The 21,658-nt window shown below is 42.4% G+C and overlaps 1 protein-coding gene across 4 annotated transcripts in view; it reads left to right on the top strand.

Moving 5' to 3' along the window:
- Nucleotides 1-12,958, top strand: part of LOC110530113 (lysine-specific demethylase 4A) — a 35,958-nt gene extending 23,000 nt beyond the window's left edge. For all 4 annotated transcript variants that reach the window (XM_036985661.1, XM_036985660.1, XM_036985659.1 and 1 more), the window contains 7 exons: nt 1,100-1,155; nt 3,771-3,879; nt 4,913-5,101; nt 6,208-6,378; nt 7,049-7,168; nt 7,638-7,730; nt 11,082-12,958. In XM_036985661.1, the coding sequence (XP_036841556.1) occupies nt 1,100-1,155; nt 3,771-3,879; nt 4,913-5,101; nt 6,208-6,378; nt 7,049-7,168; nt 7,638-7,730; nt 11,082-11,222 (879 nt within the window). In that variant the 3' untranslated portion in view covers nt 11,223-12,958. The remainder of the gene's footprint in view (nt 1-1,099; nt 1,156-3,770; nt 3,880-4,912; nt 5,102-6,207; nt 6,379-7,048; nt 7,169-7,637; nt 7,731-11,081) is intronic.
- The last annotated feature ends 8,700 nt before the right edge of the window (nt 12,959-21,658 follow it).

Below are 21,658 nucleotides of genomic sequence, written 5' to 3'. Positions count from 1 at the left end.
AAGTTTATCGATCGCACGATAAAACATTAAGTACACTTAGGATCAGGTAGCTCGGTCATAAAAATCAGAAAAGCAATCAAATTAATCGTTTACCTTTGATCTTTGGATGTTTTCACTCACAAGACTCCCAGTTACACAACAAATGTTCCTTTTGTTCCATAAAGATTATTTTTATATCCAAAATACCTCTGTTTGTTTGTCGTGTTATGTTCAGAAATCCACAAGAAAGAGCTGTCACGACAACGCAGACGAAAATTCCAAATAGTTTCCATTTTGTCCACAGAAACATGTCAAATGTTTTTATAATCAATCCTCAGGTTTTTAAAATATATAATCTATAATATATCAACCGCAAATGTCTTTCACAGTAGGAGGGAAAAGCAATACCTATCCAAACTCTGTTGCGCAAGCAAAACTCATGTGACCACTTGACGCGATGTTATCGTTCTTGCTCATTTTTCAAAATAAAAGCCTGAAACTATGTCTGTAGACTGTTGACACCTTGAGGAAGCGATAGGAAAAGGAATCTGGTTCACATCCCTTTAAATGGATCAAAGGGAGGCTATGGAACATGGAGTTTTCAAAATAGAAGCCACTTCCTGCTTTGATTTTCCTCAGTGTTTTGCCTGCAATATCAGTTCTGTTTTACTCACAGACAATATTTTGACAGTCTTGGAAACTTTAGTGTTTTCTATCCAATACTAATAATAATATGCATATATTAGCAACTGAGACTGAGGAGCTGGCTGTTTACAATGGGCACCTTTTCATCCAAGCTACTCATTACTGCCCCTGCAGCCATAAAAAGTTAATGAATCCCAAATAAACACAAGTGATGATTGTTTTTATTTAACCTTTTTATTTAACTAGGCAAGTCAGCTAAGAACAAATTATTATTTACAATGACGGCCTACCCCGGCCAAACCGTAACCCGGACGACGCTGGGCCAATTATCAGGCGAATTACTTTTTAATTACAATTTTTCTATGCCATTTTTCTATGTACTGTAAATACTAAGCAAAGGGCTGTAAAATCATGTGTAACCAAAATGTGTTGTTTAACACTAGGTCAGTCATCTGTGTGTCTTTCTCTCCCTCAGGACTGCTGCCTGTGCTCACTGCGAGGGGGAGCTCTACAGAGAGCCAACAACGACAAGTGAGTAGTGCAGCGATTTGAGGCGCTACCGATTTTAATGGAAGGCGTCCAGGCTAAATGCATGTAGTTAAACACAACACTACAACCACTCTAGTCTGCAGCCAGTGGTCTCACTTTACTCTACCCGCTGCAGCTAGGACACATCAGTCAATGTCAGTAAAGGTAAAAGGCAGAAAATGCCTGCAGACCAAGCTAGCTTTCTCCTCTGTCAAGTGTCTGGTCAACTAGTCTAAAGAAGGCCAGTTTTTTTTTTATTGCTTCTTTAATCAGTACGACAGTTTTGAAAAATTGTTTTCTAATGATCGATTAGCCTTTTCAAACGATAAACTTGGATTAGCTAACACAATGTGCCATTGGAACACAGGAGTGATGGTTGCTGATAATAGGCATAAAAACTTGACTGTTTCCAGATACAGTAGTCATTAACAATGTGTACACTGTATTTCTGATCAATTTGATGTTATTTTAATGGACAACAAATGTGCTTTCCTTTCAAAAACAAGGACATTTCTAAGTGACCCCAAACCTTTGAACGGTAGTCTAGATAGAGTTATTAACGTGAATATGCATAGTTAATAACTGAGAGAAGCAGTGTAAAAGGGGGGGTGGCAATGCAAATAGTCTGGGTAGCCATTTGATTAGATGTACAGGAGTCTAATGTCTTGGGGGTAGAAGCTGTTTAGATTTCTCTTGGCCCTAGACTTGATGCTCCGGTACTGCTTGCCTTGCGGTAGCAGAGAGAAGAGTGTATGACTAGGGTGGCTGGAGTCTTTGACAATTTGTAGGGCCTTCCTCTGACACAGCCTGGTATAGAGGTCCTGGATGGCAGGAAGCTTGGTCCCGGTGATGTACTGGCCGTATGCACTACCCTCTGTAGTGTCTTGCGGTCGGAGGCCGAGCAGTTGCCATACCAGGCAGTGATGCAACCCGTCAGGATGTTCTCGATGGCGCAGCTGTAGAACCTTTTGAGGATCTGAGAACCCATGCCAAATCTTTTCAGTCTCCTGAGGGGGAATAGGTTTTGTCGTGCCCTCTTCACGACTGTCTTGGTGTGCTTGGACCATGTTAGTTTGTTGGTGATGTGGATGCCAAGGCACTTGAAACTCTCAACCTGCTCCACTACAGCCCTGGCGATGAGAATGGGGGCGTGCTCAGTCCTCCTTTTCCGGTAGTCCACAATCATCTCCTTAGTCTTGGTCACATTGAGGGAGATTCGTTGTCCTGGCACCACACTGTCAGGTCTCTGACCTCCCTATAGGCTCTCTCGTCATTGTTGGTGATCAGGCCTACCACTGTTGTGTCATTGGCAAGCTTAATGATGGTGTTGGAGTCGAGCCTGGCCGTGCAGTCATGAGTGAACAGGGAGTACAGGAGGGGACTGAGCATGCACCCTTGAGGGGCGCCAGGTTGAGGATCAGTGTGGCGGATGTTGTTACCTACTCTTACCACCTGGGGTGGCCTGTCAGGAAATCCAGGATCCAGTTGCAGAGGGAGGTGTTTAGTCCCAGGGTCCTTAGCTTTGTGGTGAGCTTTAAGGGCACTATAGTGTTGAACTCTGAGCTCTAGTCAATGAATAGCATCTGTTGGGGCAGTATGCAAATTGAAGTGGTTCTAAGGTTTCTGGGTCGGTTGTCATTTAGGCAGGTTACCTTAGTGTTCTTGGTCACAGGGACTATGGTGGTCTGCTTGAAATATGTTGTTATTACAGACTCAGACAGGGAGAGGTTGAAAATGTCAGTGAAGACACTTGCCAGTTGGTCAGTGCATGCTCGGAGTACACGTCCTGGTAATCCGTCTGGCCCTGCAGACTTGTGAATGTTGACCTGTTTAAAGGTCTTACTCACATTGGCTGCGGAGAGCGTGATCACACAGTCGTCCGGAGCAGCTGATGCTCTCATTTCAGTGTTACTTGCCTCGAAGCAAGCATAGAAGTAATTTAGCTCGCCTGGTAGGCTCGTGTCACTGGGCAGCTCTCGGCTGTACTTCCCTTTGTAGTCAGTAATAGTTTGCAAGCCCTGCCACATTCGACGAGCGTCAGAGCCGGTGTAGTACGATTCAATCTTAGTCCTGTATTGTATTTGCCCGTTTGATGGTTCGTCGGCGGGCATAGCGGGATTTCTTATAAACTTCTGGGTTAGAGTCCCGCTCCTTGAAACCGGCAGCTCTACCCTTTATCTCAGTGCGGATGTTGTCTGTAATCCATGGCTTCTGGTTGGGGTATGTACGTACAGTCACTGTGGGGACGACGTCATCGATGCACTTATTGATAAAGCCAGTGACTGATGTGGTGTACTCTCAATGCCATCGGAAGAATCCCGGAATATATTCCAGTCTGTGCTAGCAAAACAGTCCTGTAGCTTAGCATGAGGGAGATGTCCTATATACAAGATCTAATATGAAACCATTTTTGTCTCGACTACATGTGACGCAAACGTTTTTGTATTTATACAAATAAATATGTTTTAATATAGCCGAGCCATACTGATAGTTATTAATAACGTTTCTACGTTGTTGTTTCCTTGAGTAGTGGAATGAAGGCCCAGTAAAATTCCTCAGTGGATACTCTCCCCTGCTGTCACACACATACTCTGGATGTCCTGTTTCCTGTGACACAGGTGGGTGCACGTGCTGTGTGCGCTCGCGGTCCTGGAGGCGCGGTTCGTGAACATCGCCCACCGCAATCCCGTGGACCTCAGCTACATCCCTCTGGCCAGGTTCCAACTGGTGAGCTACCATTCCACCACAGACACAGTCAAGACTAGAACAGGGCCCAAACATGGTCAAGGTTACTTCTACGTGACTGATGTGTACCAACTTCCTGTCGTTTCGGTGTTGAGTCATTTTACACAGTTTTTTTTCAACTGTTGAGAGATACTGAATTCAAGTTCCCTATAGACTGTCTGTTGTGAGTTTAGGACTACTTGTTTTCCTTATTATGAGCATAGTACACTCTGTTCTTTCTGTTTTTTGTTGTTTCTTCAGTATTCTTCATTAGCCCAGCACCTATGTTTTTAAGGATGTTCATATGACCACAAACTTATATTTTTCATACTAAAATCATACTTCCGCCATGTTGGTACGTAAGTCTCTTTTCATGGCTTTCACTTCTCACTCTGGTCCTGACCCCTTCTGTATGGTTCCTTTGTTTGTCCATGTTAGTCTACAGTGCGTCCTCTCTCGCCTCCTTTTTGAAAAAGGTCAATGGTAATCGAAGAGAGCCGGTGAGGAGAGGGAACTTGATTGAAAGTATGCTCGCACATCATCAAGCAAATTAGGTTTCCATGGGTGGGGCCCCAAATAAATGTGCAAAGTGCTAAAAACAAATTTAGTTGTGCAGGACATTTTAATAGATCAAATGTTTTTAAATGTGGCAGATTTCAACTCTTCTGTGGAGGACTCCGGTGTAGGATAAACAAGAGTATCTTCTATGAAAGATGGCTATCAAGGCGGGGAGGACACTCTTCCGTTTGCCTACTAACTGACATCTCTTTGACCGCTTATCAGCTCGCGGACGACAGGCTTTTGCCCAGATGAGAAAAGGCAATTTTCTAACTGGACTGGGAATGACAGAAAATGTGGCATCTCAATGCCCATGTCTCCTTCCACCTCACCTCTGTTTTGGTTTTTTCCCCCCCTCACTTTTTCCTTCCCACCCTCCCTCTGACCCTCTTCTCTTTCTACTCCTCCGACTGCTGTTCCTCTTCTCGTTTTCCAACTCCTGCTGCTCCTTCTCTCCCCCCCCCCCCCCCCCCCGCAGAAGTGTTTCTACTGTAAGCGGCGGGTGAAGAGGGACGTGGGCTGTTGTGTGCAGTGTTCCCATGGCCGCTGCACCACCGCCGTCCACCCCACCTGCGCCCAGGCTGCTGGCCAGCTCATGCAGCCTGACGACTGGCCCTTCATCGTCCACGTCACCTGCTACAGGCACAAGTCACCCGTCCTGCCGGAGGTAGCTATTACAGGGGAGGGGTTCATGTAGTGCAAACATATGGTGATACACTTTTGGGGCATTACATATTTCTAGAGGGTTGTATAAGAGTTTTCTAACTCTTAAAAATATATATATATATATATATATATATATATATATATACATATTTTTTTTTTAGTTTTCCAGCAGACAATACCTGCAGCTTAGTTTTCAGGTTGAAAGCCAGTTTGAATCTAGACGAAACAAATCAAAACACACTTCCCTAATGAAATACCCATCTAAATGTTGCGCAACAACAAACTCCAAACCAGAGACCATGTGACCATATAGAAACATGATGTCCTATCCCTTACAGTGAGACCTAGAATGCTTGCAAGCAGGTACAGACACTTTGACATGATGAAGAAAGAATTCTGTGACTCTTGGAACCTGTGTGTTTACATTCTTATTTTATGTCAGCCTTATGTGAAGTGTTGTTGCGAGCATTGCATTAGTGAGTCCAAAAAAGTTTCAGATACAATCAGTGGCATACACACACCTGGTCTCCAGTTTATTTGGTTGTGTGTGTAGGTTAGCCTGTCATTCATTCTCAGCTCGGGTAGAGTTCTAAGGTTTGTTTACAGTCGTATAGGCCATCGGTTTAAACCTCTATGTTCATTCAGCTCAGTGCTGTAACGCAAGACTATATTCAATTCAGTACAACTTTATCTCCTCGGGCCATTACAAAAGGTAAGTCCAGTTACAAATATGAATATAGTATACAGAAAACACTTTCAGAATCCCCTACGTTATACAAATATCACAATGTGTGTATGTGTTCTGTATAAAAAGCTGTATCTATGAACGATTGAATATTCCGGACGGTTTATGTTTCTTTTATACTAATACTCCTGTAATTGGCGACGGTTGGAGCGAAGATCAACACTTCTGCTCTGCTGGTTGTCTCTGTGCCTTTGGCTGCTCTGATGGAGTCAGTCAGTGCAGCGGGCTGCACATTAAACAGAAAGCTGCGGGGTGGGGGTTGCCTTAATCCACATCATCGCCACCGGGGAGCAGTTTTTGTTGGGGGCTAACAGCCTTGCTATTTGGAGTGGTGTGTGATTTATTGTCCTCTTATCTCCTAGCGCAATAAGGCGGCCATGCGAGAGCTAGAGGTTGGCCAGAATGTTATCTGTAAGCACAAAAATGGCCGCTACTACCAGTGTGAGGTGCTGGAGCTGACCATCGCCACCTTCTACGAGGTCGTCTTCGATGACGGCTCCTACAGCGACAACCTCTTCCCAGAGGACATTGAGGTGAGGAAGCGTCACCTGTATCGTTGGTTGCTGGCCTCATAAAATGCTATCTGGAGGTGTTGACAAGGAGCAAAAGACACATTTTTTTGTTCGCTGTAACAAATAGACAGTAAAGTTTTATTGAATATAAAATATATATGTGCTTAACGAGCTGCAGTCGCCATGGCAACAAATGCTACACAGTTTCTGTAACTCTACCTTTCTCAATGTCATTGTATTACAATGAGGAGCCCTAATGCAGCAGTGCCAATAGATCAATCTGTTTTTATCAGTACAAGCTGTGGGCTACTGTGGTATGGCAAAAACAGTGGTAGTATTAAGGCAATCCTAAAAATCAACAATCCTAAAAAGTGGAAACGAATCAATCCTTTTGGGCTGTTGACTATATTGACATGCTTTAATGGTCCAGACAGGTATACTACAAAGCAGGATCAATGAGTTAGCCAGATATCTTGCTTAAATGTTTTGAAATATATTTTTGAAACGGGTATGGTCTCATTGTCTCAACAACTAAAACGCATGTTTAGCTTTTCTTAACAAACCAGAAAATCAATAGTTGGTTGTTCAGCAGTTAGCTAGCTGACTCATTGATCCTGCTTTTTAGTGTTACCCCTCTGGTGTATTTAACCATATGGCCTATATGATGACCCTGTCTATGGTTTGGTTTCAGAATCGGGACTGCGTGAAGCTGGGCCCGCCAACAGTGGGCGACGTAGTGCAGGTGCGCTGGACCGACAACCTGCTTTACGGGGCCAAGTTTGTCGCGTCGCACTCCATCCCTATGTTCCAGGTAATAGGGACCACATTAACTTGCCTTGCCTCAACCACGTTCATCAGATTTACGGGGAAATTGTGGATTGTAATAAGGGTAGCAAGTACAGGTGTTCTAATAACACATCAAACACAGATGTGGTCCACAGTTTCAAGCTCTGTAGCAGCGCTCTCCAACCCTGTTGCTGTAGAGTTACGATCCTGTAGGTTTTCACTCCAGCCCTAATCTAGCGCACCTGATTCTAATAATTGGCTGGTTGATAAGCTGAATCAGGTAAGTTACTACGGGGGTTGGAGGGGAAACCTCAAGGAGGTAGCTCTCCAGAAACAGGTTTGTTTTCTTCTTTAATGTAAACATTTAGCTTGTTCTTGCTACTCTTTTCACATACGAATTCCCATATTTTACATGCACTTCATACACAACACATGCATTAAAATAAATATGAAATTGTTGTGCGACGTCATCATTGTTTTGTGTGCTGACTCAGATGGAGTTTGAGGACGGGTCGTCGCTGTCTGCCAAGAGGGAAGAAGTCTACAGTCTAGACGAGGAGCTGCCCAAACGAGTCAAGTCCCGAATGGTGAGACGCGCCTCTCCCAATGTTCCTTTATACGAACTGATTTATATCAGATTAGGTCATATGAAATGAGATCACAAATCATCAATTTATCAAAGAAATATTGGATCCGGTCCATGTTTATAATACCCACTTCAGTACCAGTCAAAAGCTTGGACACACCTACTCATTCAAGGGTTTTTCTTTCTTTTAGCTATTTTCTACATTGTAGAATAATAGAAGACATCCAAACTATGAAATAACACCTATGGCATCATGTAGTAACCAAAAAGGTGCTAAACAAATCAAAAATATTTATTTGATTTTTAGATTCTTCAAAGTAGCCTTTGTCTTGATGACAGCTTTGCACACTCTTGGCATTCTCTCAACCAGCTTCATAAGGAATGCTTTTCCAACAGTCTTGAAGTAGTTCCCAAATATGCTGAGCACTTGTTGGCTGCTTTTCCTTCACTCTGCGGTCCAACTCATCCCAAATCATCTCAATTGGTTTGAGGTGGGTAATTGTGGAGGCCAGGTCATCTGATGCAGCACTCATCACTCTCCTTGGTCAAATTGCTCTTACACTACCTGGAGGTGTGTTGGGTCATTGTCCTATTGAAAAACAAATGATAGTCACACTAAGCGCAAACCAGATGGGAAGGCGTATCACTGCAGAATGCTGTGGTAGCCATGATGGTTAAGTGTGCCTTGAATTCTAAATAAATCAGACCATGTCACCAGCAAAGCACCATCACACCTCCTCCATGCTTCACGGTGGGAACTCCACATGCAGAGATAATCCGTTCACCTACTCTGCGTCTCACAAAGACCAAAAACCTCATTTGGACTCATCAGACCAAAGGACAGATTTCTATCGGTCTAATGCCCATTGCTCGTGTTTCTTGGCCCATGCAAGTCTCTTCTTATTGTTGTCCTTTAGGAGTGGTTTCTTTGCAGCTATTCGACCATGAAGGCCTGATTCACTCAGTCTCCTCTGAACAGTTGATGTGTCTGTTGCTTGAACTCTGAAGCATTTATTTGGGCTGCAATTTCTGAGGCTGGTAACTCTTATGAACTTATCCTTTGCATCAGAGGTAACTCTGGTCTTCCTTTCCTGTGGCGGTACTCATGAGAGCCAGTTTCATCATAGTGCTTGATTGGTTTGTGACTGCACTTGAAGAAACTTTAAAAGTTCTTGAAATGTTCCATATTGACTAACCTTCATGTCTTAAAGTACTGATGGACTTATTTGAGCTGTTCTTGCCATAATATGGACTTGGTCTTTTACCAAATAGGGCTATCTTCTGTATACCACCCCTACCATGTCACAACACAACTGATTGGCTCAAACACATTAAGAAGGAAATCATTTGTGGAATTGAACTTTTTAACAAGGCACACCTTTTAATTGAAATGCATTCCAGGTGACTACCTCGTGAAGCTGGTTGAGAGAATGCCAAGAGTGTTCAAAGCTGTCATGAAGTGAAAGGGTGGCTACTTTGAAGAATCTCATATATAATCTATTCTGATTTGTTTAACACTTTTTTGGTTACTACATGATTCCATTTGTTGTGATGTCTTCACTATTATTCTACAATGTATAAAATAGCAAAAATAAAGAAAAACCCTAGAATGAGAAGGTGTCCAATTTTTTGACTGGTACTGTCTGTAAATGTATTTCTTCAATTCTATTTACAGTGGGGCAAAAAAAGTATTTAGTCAGCCACCATTTGTGCAAGTTCTCCCACTTAAAAAGTTGAGAGAGGCCTGTAATTTTCATCATATGTACACTTCAACTATGACAGACAAAATGAGAAAAAAAATCCAGAAAATCACATTGTAGGATTTTTAATGAATTTATTTGCAAATTATGGTGGAAAATAACTATTTGCTCAATAACAAAAGTTTATCTCAATACTTTGTTATATACCCTTTGTTGGCAATGACAGAGGTCAAACGTTTTCTGTAAGTCTTCACAAGTTTTTCACACACTGTTGCTGATATTTTGGCCCATTCCTCCATGCAGATCTCCTCTAGAGCAGTGATGTTTTGGGGCTGTTGCTGGGCAACACGGACTTTCAACTCCCTCCAAAGATTTTCTATGAGGTTGAGATCTGGAGACTGGCTGGGCCACTCCAGGACCTTGAAATGCTTCTTACGAAGCCACTCCTTCGTTGCCCGGGCAGTGTGTTTGGGATCATTGTCATGCTGAAAGACCCAGCCACGTTTCATCTTCAATGCCCTTGCTGATGGAAGGAGGTTTTCACTCAAAATCTCACGATACATGGCCCCATTCATTCTTTCCTTTACACGGATCAGTCGTCCTGGTCCCTTTGCAGAAAAACAAAGCATGATGTTTCCACCCCCATGCTTCACAGTAGGTATGGTGTTCTTTGGATGCAACTCAGCATTCTTTGTCCTCCAAACATGACGAGTTGATTTTTTACCAAAAAGTTATATTTTGGTTTCATCTGACCATATGACATTCTCCCAATCTTCTTCTGGATCATCCAAATGCTCTCTAGCAAACTTCAGACGGGCCTGGACATGTACTGGCTTAAGCAGGGGGACACGTCTGGCACTGCAGGATTTGAGTCCCTGGCGGCGTAGTGTGTTACTGATGGTAGGCTTTGTTACTTTGGTCCCAGCTCTCTGCAGGTCATTCACTAGGGCCCCCCGTGGGGTTCTGGGATTTTTGCTCACCGTTCTTGTGATCATTTTGACCCCACGGGGTGAGATCTTGCGTGGAGCCCCAGATCGAGGGAGATTATCAGTGGTCTTGTATGTCTTCCATTTCCTAATAATTGCTCCCACAGTTGATTTCTTCAAACCAAGCTGCTTAACTATTGCAGATTCAGTCTTCCCAGTCTGGTGCAGGTCTACAATTTTGTTTCTGGTGTCCTTTGACAGCTCTTTGGTCTTGGCCTTAGTGGAGTTTGGAGTGTGACTGTTTGAGGTTGTGGACAGGTGTCTTTTATACTGATAACAAGTTCAAACAGGTGCCATAAATACAGGTAACGAGTGGAGGACAGAGGAACCTCTTAAAGAAGGTCTGTGAGAGCCAGAAATCTTGCTTGTTTGTAGGTGACCAAATACTTATTTTCCACCATAATTTGCAAATACATTCATTAAAAATCGTACAATGTGATTTTCTTGATTTTTTTTTCTAATTTTGTCTGTCATAGTTGAAGTGTACCTATGATGAAAATTACAGGCCTCATCTTTTTAAGTGGGAGAACTTGCACAATTGGTGGCTGACTAAATACGTTTTTGCCCCACTGTATGTATTGATGCTACCTTTTTTAATGGCGCCACCTTAACTCATAGCTAAGCCGTCACTAACGTTCTCATGGCCTGTTTCTCTCATTCCTTCAGTCCAAGGCATCAGACATGCGCTTCGACGGGATCTTCACGGAGAAGGAGGTGAAGCAGGGCTCCAAAAGACAGAGAGTCATCAACTCCCGTTACAGAGAGGACTATATCGAGCCTCTCATATACAGAGCTATCATGGAATAACCATCTTTCTCTACTTCCTTATAAACTCACCACACACCCAGAGAGTGGGGCATCTCTGGGCACCCACAGCCTTGACAAGTGGCTCCAACTCTGGGTACCAGTACGAACAAACTCTCCCATGTCCCTTGGGCATTTTTGTAAACCAAGGCTGGGACTTTAAAGGAGTTTCTGCTCTTCATGAACCCTCCCCTTATTTCTGTGAATGCTATCTTTATCCTCTTTTGCTGAAATAGTTCAATAAAATATACAAATTGGAATTGAAACTAGTCATTGAACCGGAACCGCAGGTTTTTATTTATATACATATTTCGATGACGACCTGCTCAACTCTAGAATTTCATTTCTGCATTATCTCCAGCCCTCTTTGGACAATTTGTTTCTCCTCTGAACTTGAGGTGGCATTTTAATCTCTAGCTTTACCCATCCAAAAGCATTACTTGGTCGATGAAAACAATGGTATTTCACCATGCAGGCCATTATTCAATCCGATTTTCAGTAATATGCTGTTGAGTGATTTATTTTTAATCCCCAAACATGTTTTGCTTCATACTCTTTGCAATACATACATTTATGGACTTCATAGGAATGTGCAGGTTTGATAGTGTCTACTGTGACAATAGGAAGAAGTTAGTAGCCCAAGCCTTAAGTTCAAAGGGCAGTGTTTTCTTGTTAAGTTTAGCTTTACAACTTTAAAGCTTTGGATTTATTGCATTTAATTTATCTAAGTTGTATGAGTTTGAGAATGCAACTGTTTGATACCACAGCTCACTGTGCTTACAATCTCAGAAAATCCCCAAGATGTATTTATTTGTTATGTGGATAGGTTTTTGGACGCAAGTTGGTTCTCGATTCTTGTTATTGTTTTTTTCTAAGCCATCCTGGGTTGCATTGGTAGTGTGTGTGTATATATGCCATAGAGAATGAACGAGAGCTTCCCTACATAGTTCCCATTATGGCATCTTAGAATGCACGGGGAACACCATTTAGGCAATCTCCATTTTGAAGTAGTACATTTTCTTCACGATTGGCTGATCCCTCCTGATGACCTGGCTGGACATGACTCCAACAGGTTCACCAGGAGGAATCGGCCAATGAAGTTCGAAGTCCCACTCAGTTCAATACATTTTGGTGAGGCCCATGCTAAAATGGCCCTGTGGCCGCTAGAGGCCTCTGTCATTCTCTATAGTATATGCCAACATGGGTCAACCTCCTACTCCCTGCAGAAAAAAGCACTTATTTCTCTCCCTAAAGTACCCATGGCATGTCTATCATTGCTTTTGCAGGTGGCTGTTAAGTTCAGGTACATAACTGAGCATGTGCAGAAAAGTTAGTTGGTCAATTACAGCCTAGGTGTATACTAGTTGGTTTGTGGTCCTATCACAACCAGTGAGAAAACTGCAGAAAGTTTTTATAGGAAAAATATATTTTCATATCATTAGAAGAATGTTCTTCCTCCTAATGCTTTGTTGAAGTTTCTTGTTGACATAAATCGTTACCATCTTTGGATAGTATTGTATATGTAGCTAATTTAAAGCTGTAAAGTCTATCTCAGGAGGACGCGCACACACACACCTCCCCCTCCACCTCTTGAGCCGCACCGCCGATTTACGTTTTGTTTCCATGGCCACTGTTTGAAGCGCTTGGATTGATTTGGTATGTACACGGGAAGTGTCAACTCTGTGCATTACATTTGTAAACATCAACTGTTGCAGTAAAGACCGGACTAAGAAAAGCTATTTTCACGTCTCTTGTTTCCTGTCCCCTTCATACACTAATTTCAAACATCCTGTCAGACATAGTTCACTTGAGTAAGATCCTATTGAAAGATATGCACTCACCGGCCAGTTTATTACGTCTACCTGTCTATACTGAACAAAAATGTAAATGCAACAATTTCAAAGATTTTACTGAGTTACAGTTCATGAGGAATTCAGTCAATATAAATGAATGTGTTTGGCCCATATCTATGGACTTACTCATTCAATGGTTTTTACTATTTTCTACATTGTTGAATAATATTGAAGACATCAAAACAATGAAATAACACATGTAGTAAGCAAAAAAAAGTGTTACAAAATAGATTTTAGATTTCTTCAAAGTAGTCACCCTTTGCCTTGACAGCTTTGCACAAGTCTTGGCACACTCTTGGCATTATCTCAACCAACTTCATGAGGTAGTTACCTGGAATACATTTCAATTACCGGTGTGCCTTGTTAATTTGTGGAATTTCTTTCCTTAATGCATTTGAGCCAATCAGTTGTGTTGTGACATGGTATGGGTGGTATACAGAAGATGGCCCTATTTGGTAAATGACCAAGTTCCCCCTAAAACAAAAAATATATAAAATCCATATTATGGCAAGAACTGCTCAAATAAGCAAAAAGAAATGACAGTCCATCATTACTTTAAGACATGAAGGGCAGTCAGTCCGACTGCACTTGAAAGTTTCTTCAAGTGCAGTTGCAAAAACCATCCAGCGCTATGTTGACACTGGCTGTTATGAGGAACGCCACAGGAAAGAAAGACCCAGAGTTACCAATGCTGCGTGAATCAGGCCTTCATGGCCGAATTGCTACAAAGAAACCACTACTAAAGGACACCAATAAGAAGAATTAGTTTGGCCAAGAAACATGAGCAATAGACATTAGACCCATGGAAATCTGTTCCAACCACAGTATCTTTGTGAGACACAGAGTAGGTGAACGGATGATCTTCTCATGTGTAGTTTCCACTTTGAAGCGTGGAGGAGGAGGAGGTGTGGGGATGCTTTGCTGGTGACACTGATTTATTTAGAAATTAATGCACATTTAACCAGCATGGCTACCACAGCATTCTGCAGCGATATGCCCTGCCATATGGTTTGCTCTTAGTCCCACTATCATTTGTTTTTCAACAGGACAATTACCCAACACACCTCCAGGTTGTGTAAGAGCTATTTTATCAAAAAGGAGAGTGATGGGGTGCTACATCAGATGTCCTGGCCTCCACAATCACCTGACCTGAACCCAATTTGAGATGGTTTGAGATGAATTGGACCGCAGAGTGAAAGAAAAGCAGCCAACAAGTGCTCAGCATATGTGGAAACTCCTTCAAGACTGTTGGAAAAGCATTCCTCATGAAGGTGGTTGAGAGAATGCCAAGAGTGTGCAAAGCTGTCATCAAGACAAAAGGTGGCTACTATGAAGGATCTAAAATCTAAAATATATTTTGATTTGTTTAGCACTTTTGTTTACTACATGATTCCATATGTGTTATTTCATAGTTTTGATGTCTTCACTATTATTCTACAATGTAGAAAATAGTAAAAATAAAGAAATACCCTTGAATTAGGTGTGTCCAAACTTTTGACTGGTACTGTATGTGGTATCGACGATCATACACACTCAACGTTGCTTAGGTCACTCATTTAGCCAAGTCTAACAATCAATTGAACAGTAACTGAATGCCTAAACGCATGCTTTACAAAGCAAGCTACGTGACTCACTGTCTGTAGGAGTGATCTATTTTCATGAACGGGGTAGTGTACCTAATAAACTGGCCGGTGAGTGTATATCAGAAGATATACACTCGGATCGTATCATTGCACGAGACGAGTGTTCCTCCAAAGGTGGCTTGCCCGGTGCATGGCAGCTCACCCTGGCCCGAGGCTAAAGAGCCAGAGAAGCTGCCAACAGAATTACCAAGCCCTGCACATTAGGTCCCATGAGATAATTGCATATAAGAGCGTAATAAGAATAGAAGCATCCAAGGCCAAGCTGTGGACTCGATTGTTACCACTCTCCATCTCCTCTCTTCATGTCATTCACTCTGGTCACAGGCATTCCGGTGCCACCGTCATTCAGTCACTCAGAGAAGGCCACTTCATCCTTGCAGGACATCATTTGGCTAATAACAACCTTGAAAATGTTTTCAGAAGCCAAAGACTTTGAAACATTAGTTATCATCTTGGGTCTAAGGATTATGGATTGCAATTGGTACTGAAAAGGCATGAAGGGGAGACCGAGATCTCATAGTTGCTAGTGTTATCACAAGGACTGTGTTTGACTATGTTAATATGGCATGTCAGCACAGTTACTACTATACGAAAAGAAAGTTATTCAGAATAATGTTTTTTCCCTCTCGTTGAAGATAACAGTTCCCTGGTTCTTCTCCCTGTCGGAAGTCAAGATCAGTGTCTCAGAACATTGTGTTCTTTGAACGGGAAATTTAGGGTGCTATTTTCTGCGATGTTTCTTGTCTTCTTCGATGGGCAGTTTACTCTAGCTTTCTAGGCGTGTCAGCTGCTGTACTGTGTGTATGACGCCACGGTGCCAGTAAAAGTATTGGGCAGCCATAGACTAACTCTGTGGGTATGTAAAGGAAATTACTCAAACTCTGCAAGTGAGTGACAGACAATCTTCTACCGGAGTGGAATCGTTTTGTAATTGGTTCATTCAGTGTGTCATTATTCTACAAGCAGGGGATGCAATATGTAATAATCATTCATTATATACTGTACATTTTGGGGGGGGGGGGATTGGCCTTTAGGGTAACAAAACGTATGCCATTATAGAATAAAACTTTGTCCATCCATGATGGCCATTTTTCTTTGGCATCACCTTACATTAAAAGGATCATATACACATACTGTACATTCTCACATCACACACATTTAAAACTGTCAGTCCATCAAACTGCATACACTAAAGACATAGAGAACATTGATACGTTCACTCTCAACTGACTGCTGCCCCAACTTAAATTGATTTATGTCCTGGGTCGACCTCTGAATGCTTCCCAGGTATTGTGTGTGTTCTACTCAGTTCTAGTTCTATCCTAGTAGTCATGCCATGGTCCCATGCACCACACTTCCTGAGCTCACTACACTAGGCCATTGTGCTCTTCCTCCCCACGCCTGATTCCGCTCCCCTCTACCACTGAAGCAGACCTGGCATGATGCAGCTACTTCAGCTCCAATTACCACCCACACCTTGATTCCTCACCTCACTTTCTCTCCCCTCCCTCTTTCCCTCTCCAGGCCACTGTCGAGAAAAACTAGCACTGAAAACCCAGGAAAGCAAACCTTTCATGAGATGTACAGGCACTACATAAATGGCCTCAAAACCACAGAGAGAGTTCTGTCAGGTTTCTGTCGCTGTAGGGCAGAGAGAGACCTGCTGTGAGGACTATGTTCAGATGGCTGGGAGGGAGGCAGGCAGGTGGCTGGTTCATCGACTCTGCTCAGCTCTGCTCTCCTCCAGGAGACTGACAGAGAGCCACCTGCAGCCACACGACTGGCTGATGAGCTTCACCGTTGGGCCGGGGGCCCTCACTCCTCACCCCTCCCCCGGCCTTGGCGGAGGATCATAACATCTGCTGAAGGACGGGCAGAAATGCCAAGCCTTGAACTGTGCAGCTTTGTTTGCCTTTTCCATGTGTCTCTGCCAGATGGAGAAATGTATGTGGTTATTACTTTAAGAAGGATTTAGTTATCATAAGATCACCTGCGTCTGAGAATTCTAAAATGAGAGGAAAACCCCAATATGTCCACGTGAAAATACTTTTCGAAGTAAAAGTATATTGCCGTTTCAATTGATATCAAAACCCCTAAAGCTGTTGGATGACTTATGTTGTATTTCTTGAGCAAAATTTTCCAGGTGGGGCCTGTCATTAAGGCAAAGGGTGGCTACTTCGAAGAATCTCCAATATATAATCTATTCTAATTTGTTTAACACTTTTTTGGTTACTACATGATTCCATGTGTTATTTCATAGTTGTGATGTCTTCATTATTATTCTACAGTGTAGAAAATAGTAAAAATAAAGAAAAACCCTGGAATGAGTAGGTGTGTCCAAACTTTTGACTGTTATTGTATGTAAATATATTTCTTCAATTCTATTTATGTGTTGATACTACCTTTTTAATGGCGCCACCTTAACTCATAGCTAAGCCGTCACTAACATTCTCATGGCCTGTGTCTCTCACTCCTTCAGTCCAAGGCATCAGACATGCGCTTAGACGGGATCTTCACGGAGGAGGAGGTGAAGCAGGGCTCCAAAAGACAGCGAGTCATCAACTCCCGTTACAGAGAGGACTATATATACAGAGCTATCATGGAATAACCCTCCTCTTTCTCTACTTCCTTATAAACTCACCACACACCCAGAGAGTGCGGCATCTCTGGGCACCCACAGCCTTGACAAGTGGCTCCAACCCTGGGTACCAGTACGAACAAACTCTCCCATGTCCCTTGGACATTTTTGTATCCAACTGTGTCCAAACTTTTGTCTGCTACTGTATATGTTAGTAATATGATCCTTAATCCCTCTTTTTTTCTCCTTATTTTCTATCCTTCCACTTACCCTCTCTCTCTTTTTGCCTTTTTGTCTCTGTCTCGATCTCTCTCACTCTCACTCTCACTCTCTCTCTCTCTCTCACTCTCACTCTTTCTCTTGTTCCCAGAGCTCTCCTCTATCTCAGAGGGGTATTAGTTGCTTGGGGGGCCTTGTGCCAATCACATGGTGGTCAGGTGGTAGAGCTCAGGTTACCTCATGCCTTTTAACAACTGATTTAGGATCAGCCCGAACCTACCTTTAACCATATTCAGCTAAGCAACAAAAGCAGCCATAGAACAATGGCTAAAGGTTTTAAGTAACCAGGCATGATGATAGTGTGAGGCTGTAGACTCATACTTAAGCCTGTTTTCTGTGTCTCGTTTGTCTTGTTCTTTGGCTTTAGAGCACGGAGACTGACTGAAGATAAGGTGGGTTTCTCCATCCATGAGGCAATCCATACAGTATTGCTGTCCACTGTAGATTACAGACCCAAGACAACGTGGCTCAAGCAGATATGGTGTTTATTACAGCCTATCTGCTGCAACCACAGGAGGCGTGGTGAATTGGTCAGATCACTGGTAACAATGTCTCCTCAAAGTTTGAAGAAAATGGAGTTGAAGAACAATAGAATTTAGGAGAAACTACAAATTAAAACATGGAGGGGTTTAGTTTTTCATGATTTGACTCGGTTTTGGTTAGAATTTGCAAACTCAAAAAACTTCCCAATTATAATTGTATATTGTTAATGATTTCTAAGTGAGTTAGCAGTGGTTATCTTATTAGGAGGAACTTACTACTACATGGCTTGGTCACATCCTGATTAGTGACTGCCCACTGTACACTTCCTTCTGATCTCAATTTCTCAACTGTTTCACTTTGGCACTGAATACTGGTCATAACTCCTGCAGTTTAACCATGACCATTTTGCACAAAATTACCTGGGGAGGACTTTTGTACTGAAACGTCTTTATGCAACATGAAAATCAAATCTACACCAGTCATCCATCTCTTGATAAAATCTACCTTGTGCTTTTGCTCATGCACATTTAGACTGCTGCCATAGCAACCACTGTCGTTCAGCCAATGGGATGATTGGGTGTGAGGGCTTAGTGGACCAGTGTTATGGTGCGATTATCCTTCTGGCGCTCAGGTGAATTTAAGGTCAGCACAACCGTTGTGGCTTTTAGCCTCTGTGAGTAACTCAATTTGTCTCTCATTTCAGGTTGGTGGACTGTGGATGCTTTAGCTGAAATTCAATTAAACCTGTTTTAGGACCCTGTACTGAGGGAAAGTATGTTTGTAATGTTTTAACAAGGATTTACGTTTCAAGGAAATCAATGTTAATTGGATGAAATTAACTAAACAAAAGTTATTACAAAATCGTTTGAGTTTCACTTTGAGTGTGATGAAATTCCAATGACACATTGAGGATGGTAGCCTCAATTTCCTTATTGTCCACAGGCAAAAGTACAAGCAACACTGTATAAAGGGGTCAATTTACCGGTAGCAAATACATTGGATATGGAATGGGTATTTTTTGTTTCATCTTCTTAATAAGACTTCATTTAAAAGAGCACTCTTTCTTTTGAAGTGGATCGAGTTTGACTGTGGCTAAGTTCAGTGACATTCACCCTACAAAGTGATGCATTTGGAGGGATAGTTCCAAAATTACATCTTTCTTTCCTCGCGCTTTAAGTGTAGCACATGAGGATGTGTGAAACTTACTCCTCACTCTAAAGTGTTGAATTGCTAGCTTTTCGGGTTGTGCTGACAGTTAAGACGCTTCAGGACCACGGTCATTTGTCCTGGCAACGCGGAGGTCCTGGATTTGAGCCCTGTGTGAGCCGAATCAGGAGTAAGCGGTACTCGCTAAACAAGCAGTGTGACGTCCTTTACAGTAGTGCCGTGACCCGGATCTACTGTTGCGCTCAGCTCAACACTGGGGTCGCTGTTAAGTGAGTTTGAGGGCGTTCACACAGGCAGCCCAATTTGAATATTTTTTCCACTAATTGGTCCTTTGACCAATCACATCAGATCTTTTTCAGAGCTGATCTGATTGGTCAAAATACCAATTAGTGAAAAAAAAACATCAGAATTAGGCTGCCTGTGTGAACATCAGAATTGTCTGTCTAAACGCAGCCTAAGTGATTATTTAATAACAAATGTTCTATCCGGTGCCCAGGGAAAGATGCAGGTGTGTCTGACCTGTCCTTCTTCATTAAAATAAATTAGACATTGTGTGCTTCAGTATGAATACTCAAGTTACTCCAATGTTTGGAAGCATGCAGGTTGACTGATGATTTCATGTTTACCAAGGATGAGTTTTTTTTAAATCACGGTGAAAGTGGCATTAAGAGGCCGTGTTTACACGGGGAGAGTAATCTTTTGCCAATAGATGGTCTTTCAACCAATCAGATCTTTGCCAATAATTTAGTTGTAATTGAATTGCCTGTGTAAATGCAGCCAAATAAAGCAGGGTTTACCAAACTCAGTCCTGTTTTTTTGCCATAGCACTACACAGCTGATTCAAATAACCAGCTCATCGTCAAGCTTTGGTTATTGGAATCCGCTGTGTGGTGCTAGTGCAAAAAACTAAATGTTCACCCAGGACCGAGTTTGAGAAAACCTGATATAGAGGATATGATTTAGGGGTACTCCCCATCACCAAGCTGTCATCAAGCAGTATGCCAGACTCATCTCACACTCTTTTCTTTTTGTACATAGATCAAGACTTTCCGATGCCCATCTGGCTGTGTCACACAATATCCACCTTTAGAGAATCATCTCATTGAAACAGACATCAATGTCCTGCTAACAGTATAGCTTCCTCCACTGTCCCTGTCCCCATATCAAACTCAAACCACTGATTTTCTGTTCGCTAACACACCTGACCGCCCCCCTCCTTGACAACATACCAACCGTTTGAGCTGTCGGAAAATATCTAATTCGATAGCTCCATCAGCGACATTTTAAGCTAGCTGTGGAGTGAGTTTACAGTACATTCTTAACTCTGTTACATATTTATAAGTGGTTTCTTTCATTTGAAAGAGAAGTGGACAATAAGATCCTGGAATATGGTTGGTTACCAGAGTCCTGTTATTGCTTAACCATTAGACATTTTAAGTGCTGGACAGCGCCACTTTGTCATAAATGTCTTTACTTTACTTTGTAATAGCTAACCCATTGGGCACAAACTGGTTGAATCAATGTTGTTTCAACTTAATTTGTCAATGTATTGCGACGTCGAATCTACGTAGAAAATACACTGGACTCGAAAAAATTCAGCAACCATAAAAATTGTTGTTTTGAGGGTGAAATGTCAACCACAGGATAATGGTCAACAAATTTCCACAAAGACATTCTATTACAGGCCATTCTAAAAAAGTAAGCCTAAAGGCTAATTGAGAGTGAAATAATACATTGAAGGCCACTGATGATGCTCTCCCAAGATCATGTGATAAAGAGAAGGGTTAGGGAGCACAAAGCCTACAGGCCAGTTGTGGCATGAGTCATGAGGTTTGCCAGAGCATACATTCCCTAAAGCATAGTAAAGGGAAATATCTGCCTGCCACCAGAGAATACTTCCATGAGGGCAGTTCTGATATATGGACATGATGGTGGACATTTGAGTGCATGTGTGTTTTGGTATAAATACTTCATCCTCCCACTAATCTGGCTGGCCCTGATGGAAAACAGTGGCTGTCCGGATTGTGTTTCCTGGTTGATTCAATTTGGATAGATCAACCAGATTCATGAGGAATGCTTTTCCAACAGTCTTGAAGGAGTTCCCACATATGCTGGCTGCAGAATGGATGCATTTTTCATCCTAGCCCTGATCCCAATATAGGATAGGGCCTATGAATGTCACATACAAGACGTGGCTGCTCGGAGGACAAGCGAAATAAGTGCATTCTGAGCAGGTGAGGGTATAGATCTGCTGAGCTCCAACAATCTATGCCAACAGTAACATTTGGACAAATAGCCTACGTTGTAGCTTCTACCGAGAGTGTACAGCCCACCACAGAAGTCACTCTTCTTATAACTGTATGCAAGAATTTACATACAGTGTCGGCAACAATACAACTATCTCTATTGTTGAACGTCGTGAACTATTGAGTTCGA

This window comes from Oncorhynchus mykiss, chromosome 8, assembly GCF_013265735.2.
Source record: "Oncorhynchus mykiss isolate Arlee chromosome 8, USDA_OmykA_1.1, whole genome shotgun sequence".
NCBI classification, from domain to species: domain Eukaryota; kingdom Metazoa; phylum Chordata; class Actinopteri; order Salmoniformes; family Salmonidae; genus Oncorhynchus; species Oncorhynchus mykiss.
This window is presented reverse-complemented; position numbering and strand designations above follow the sequence as displayed.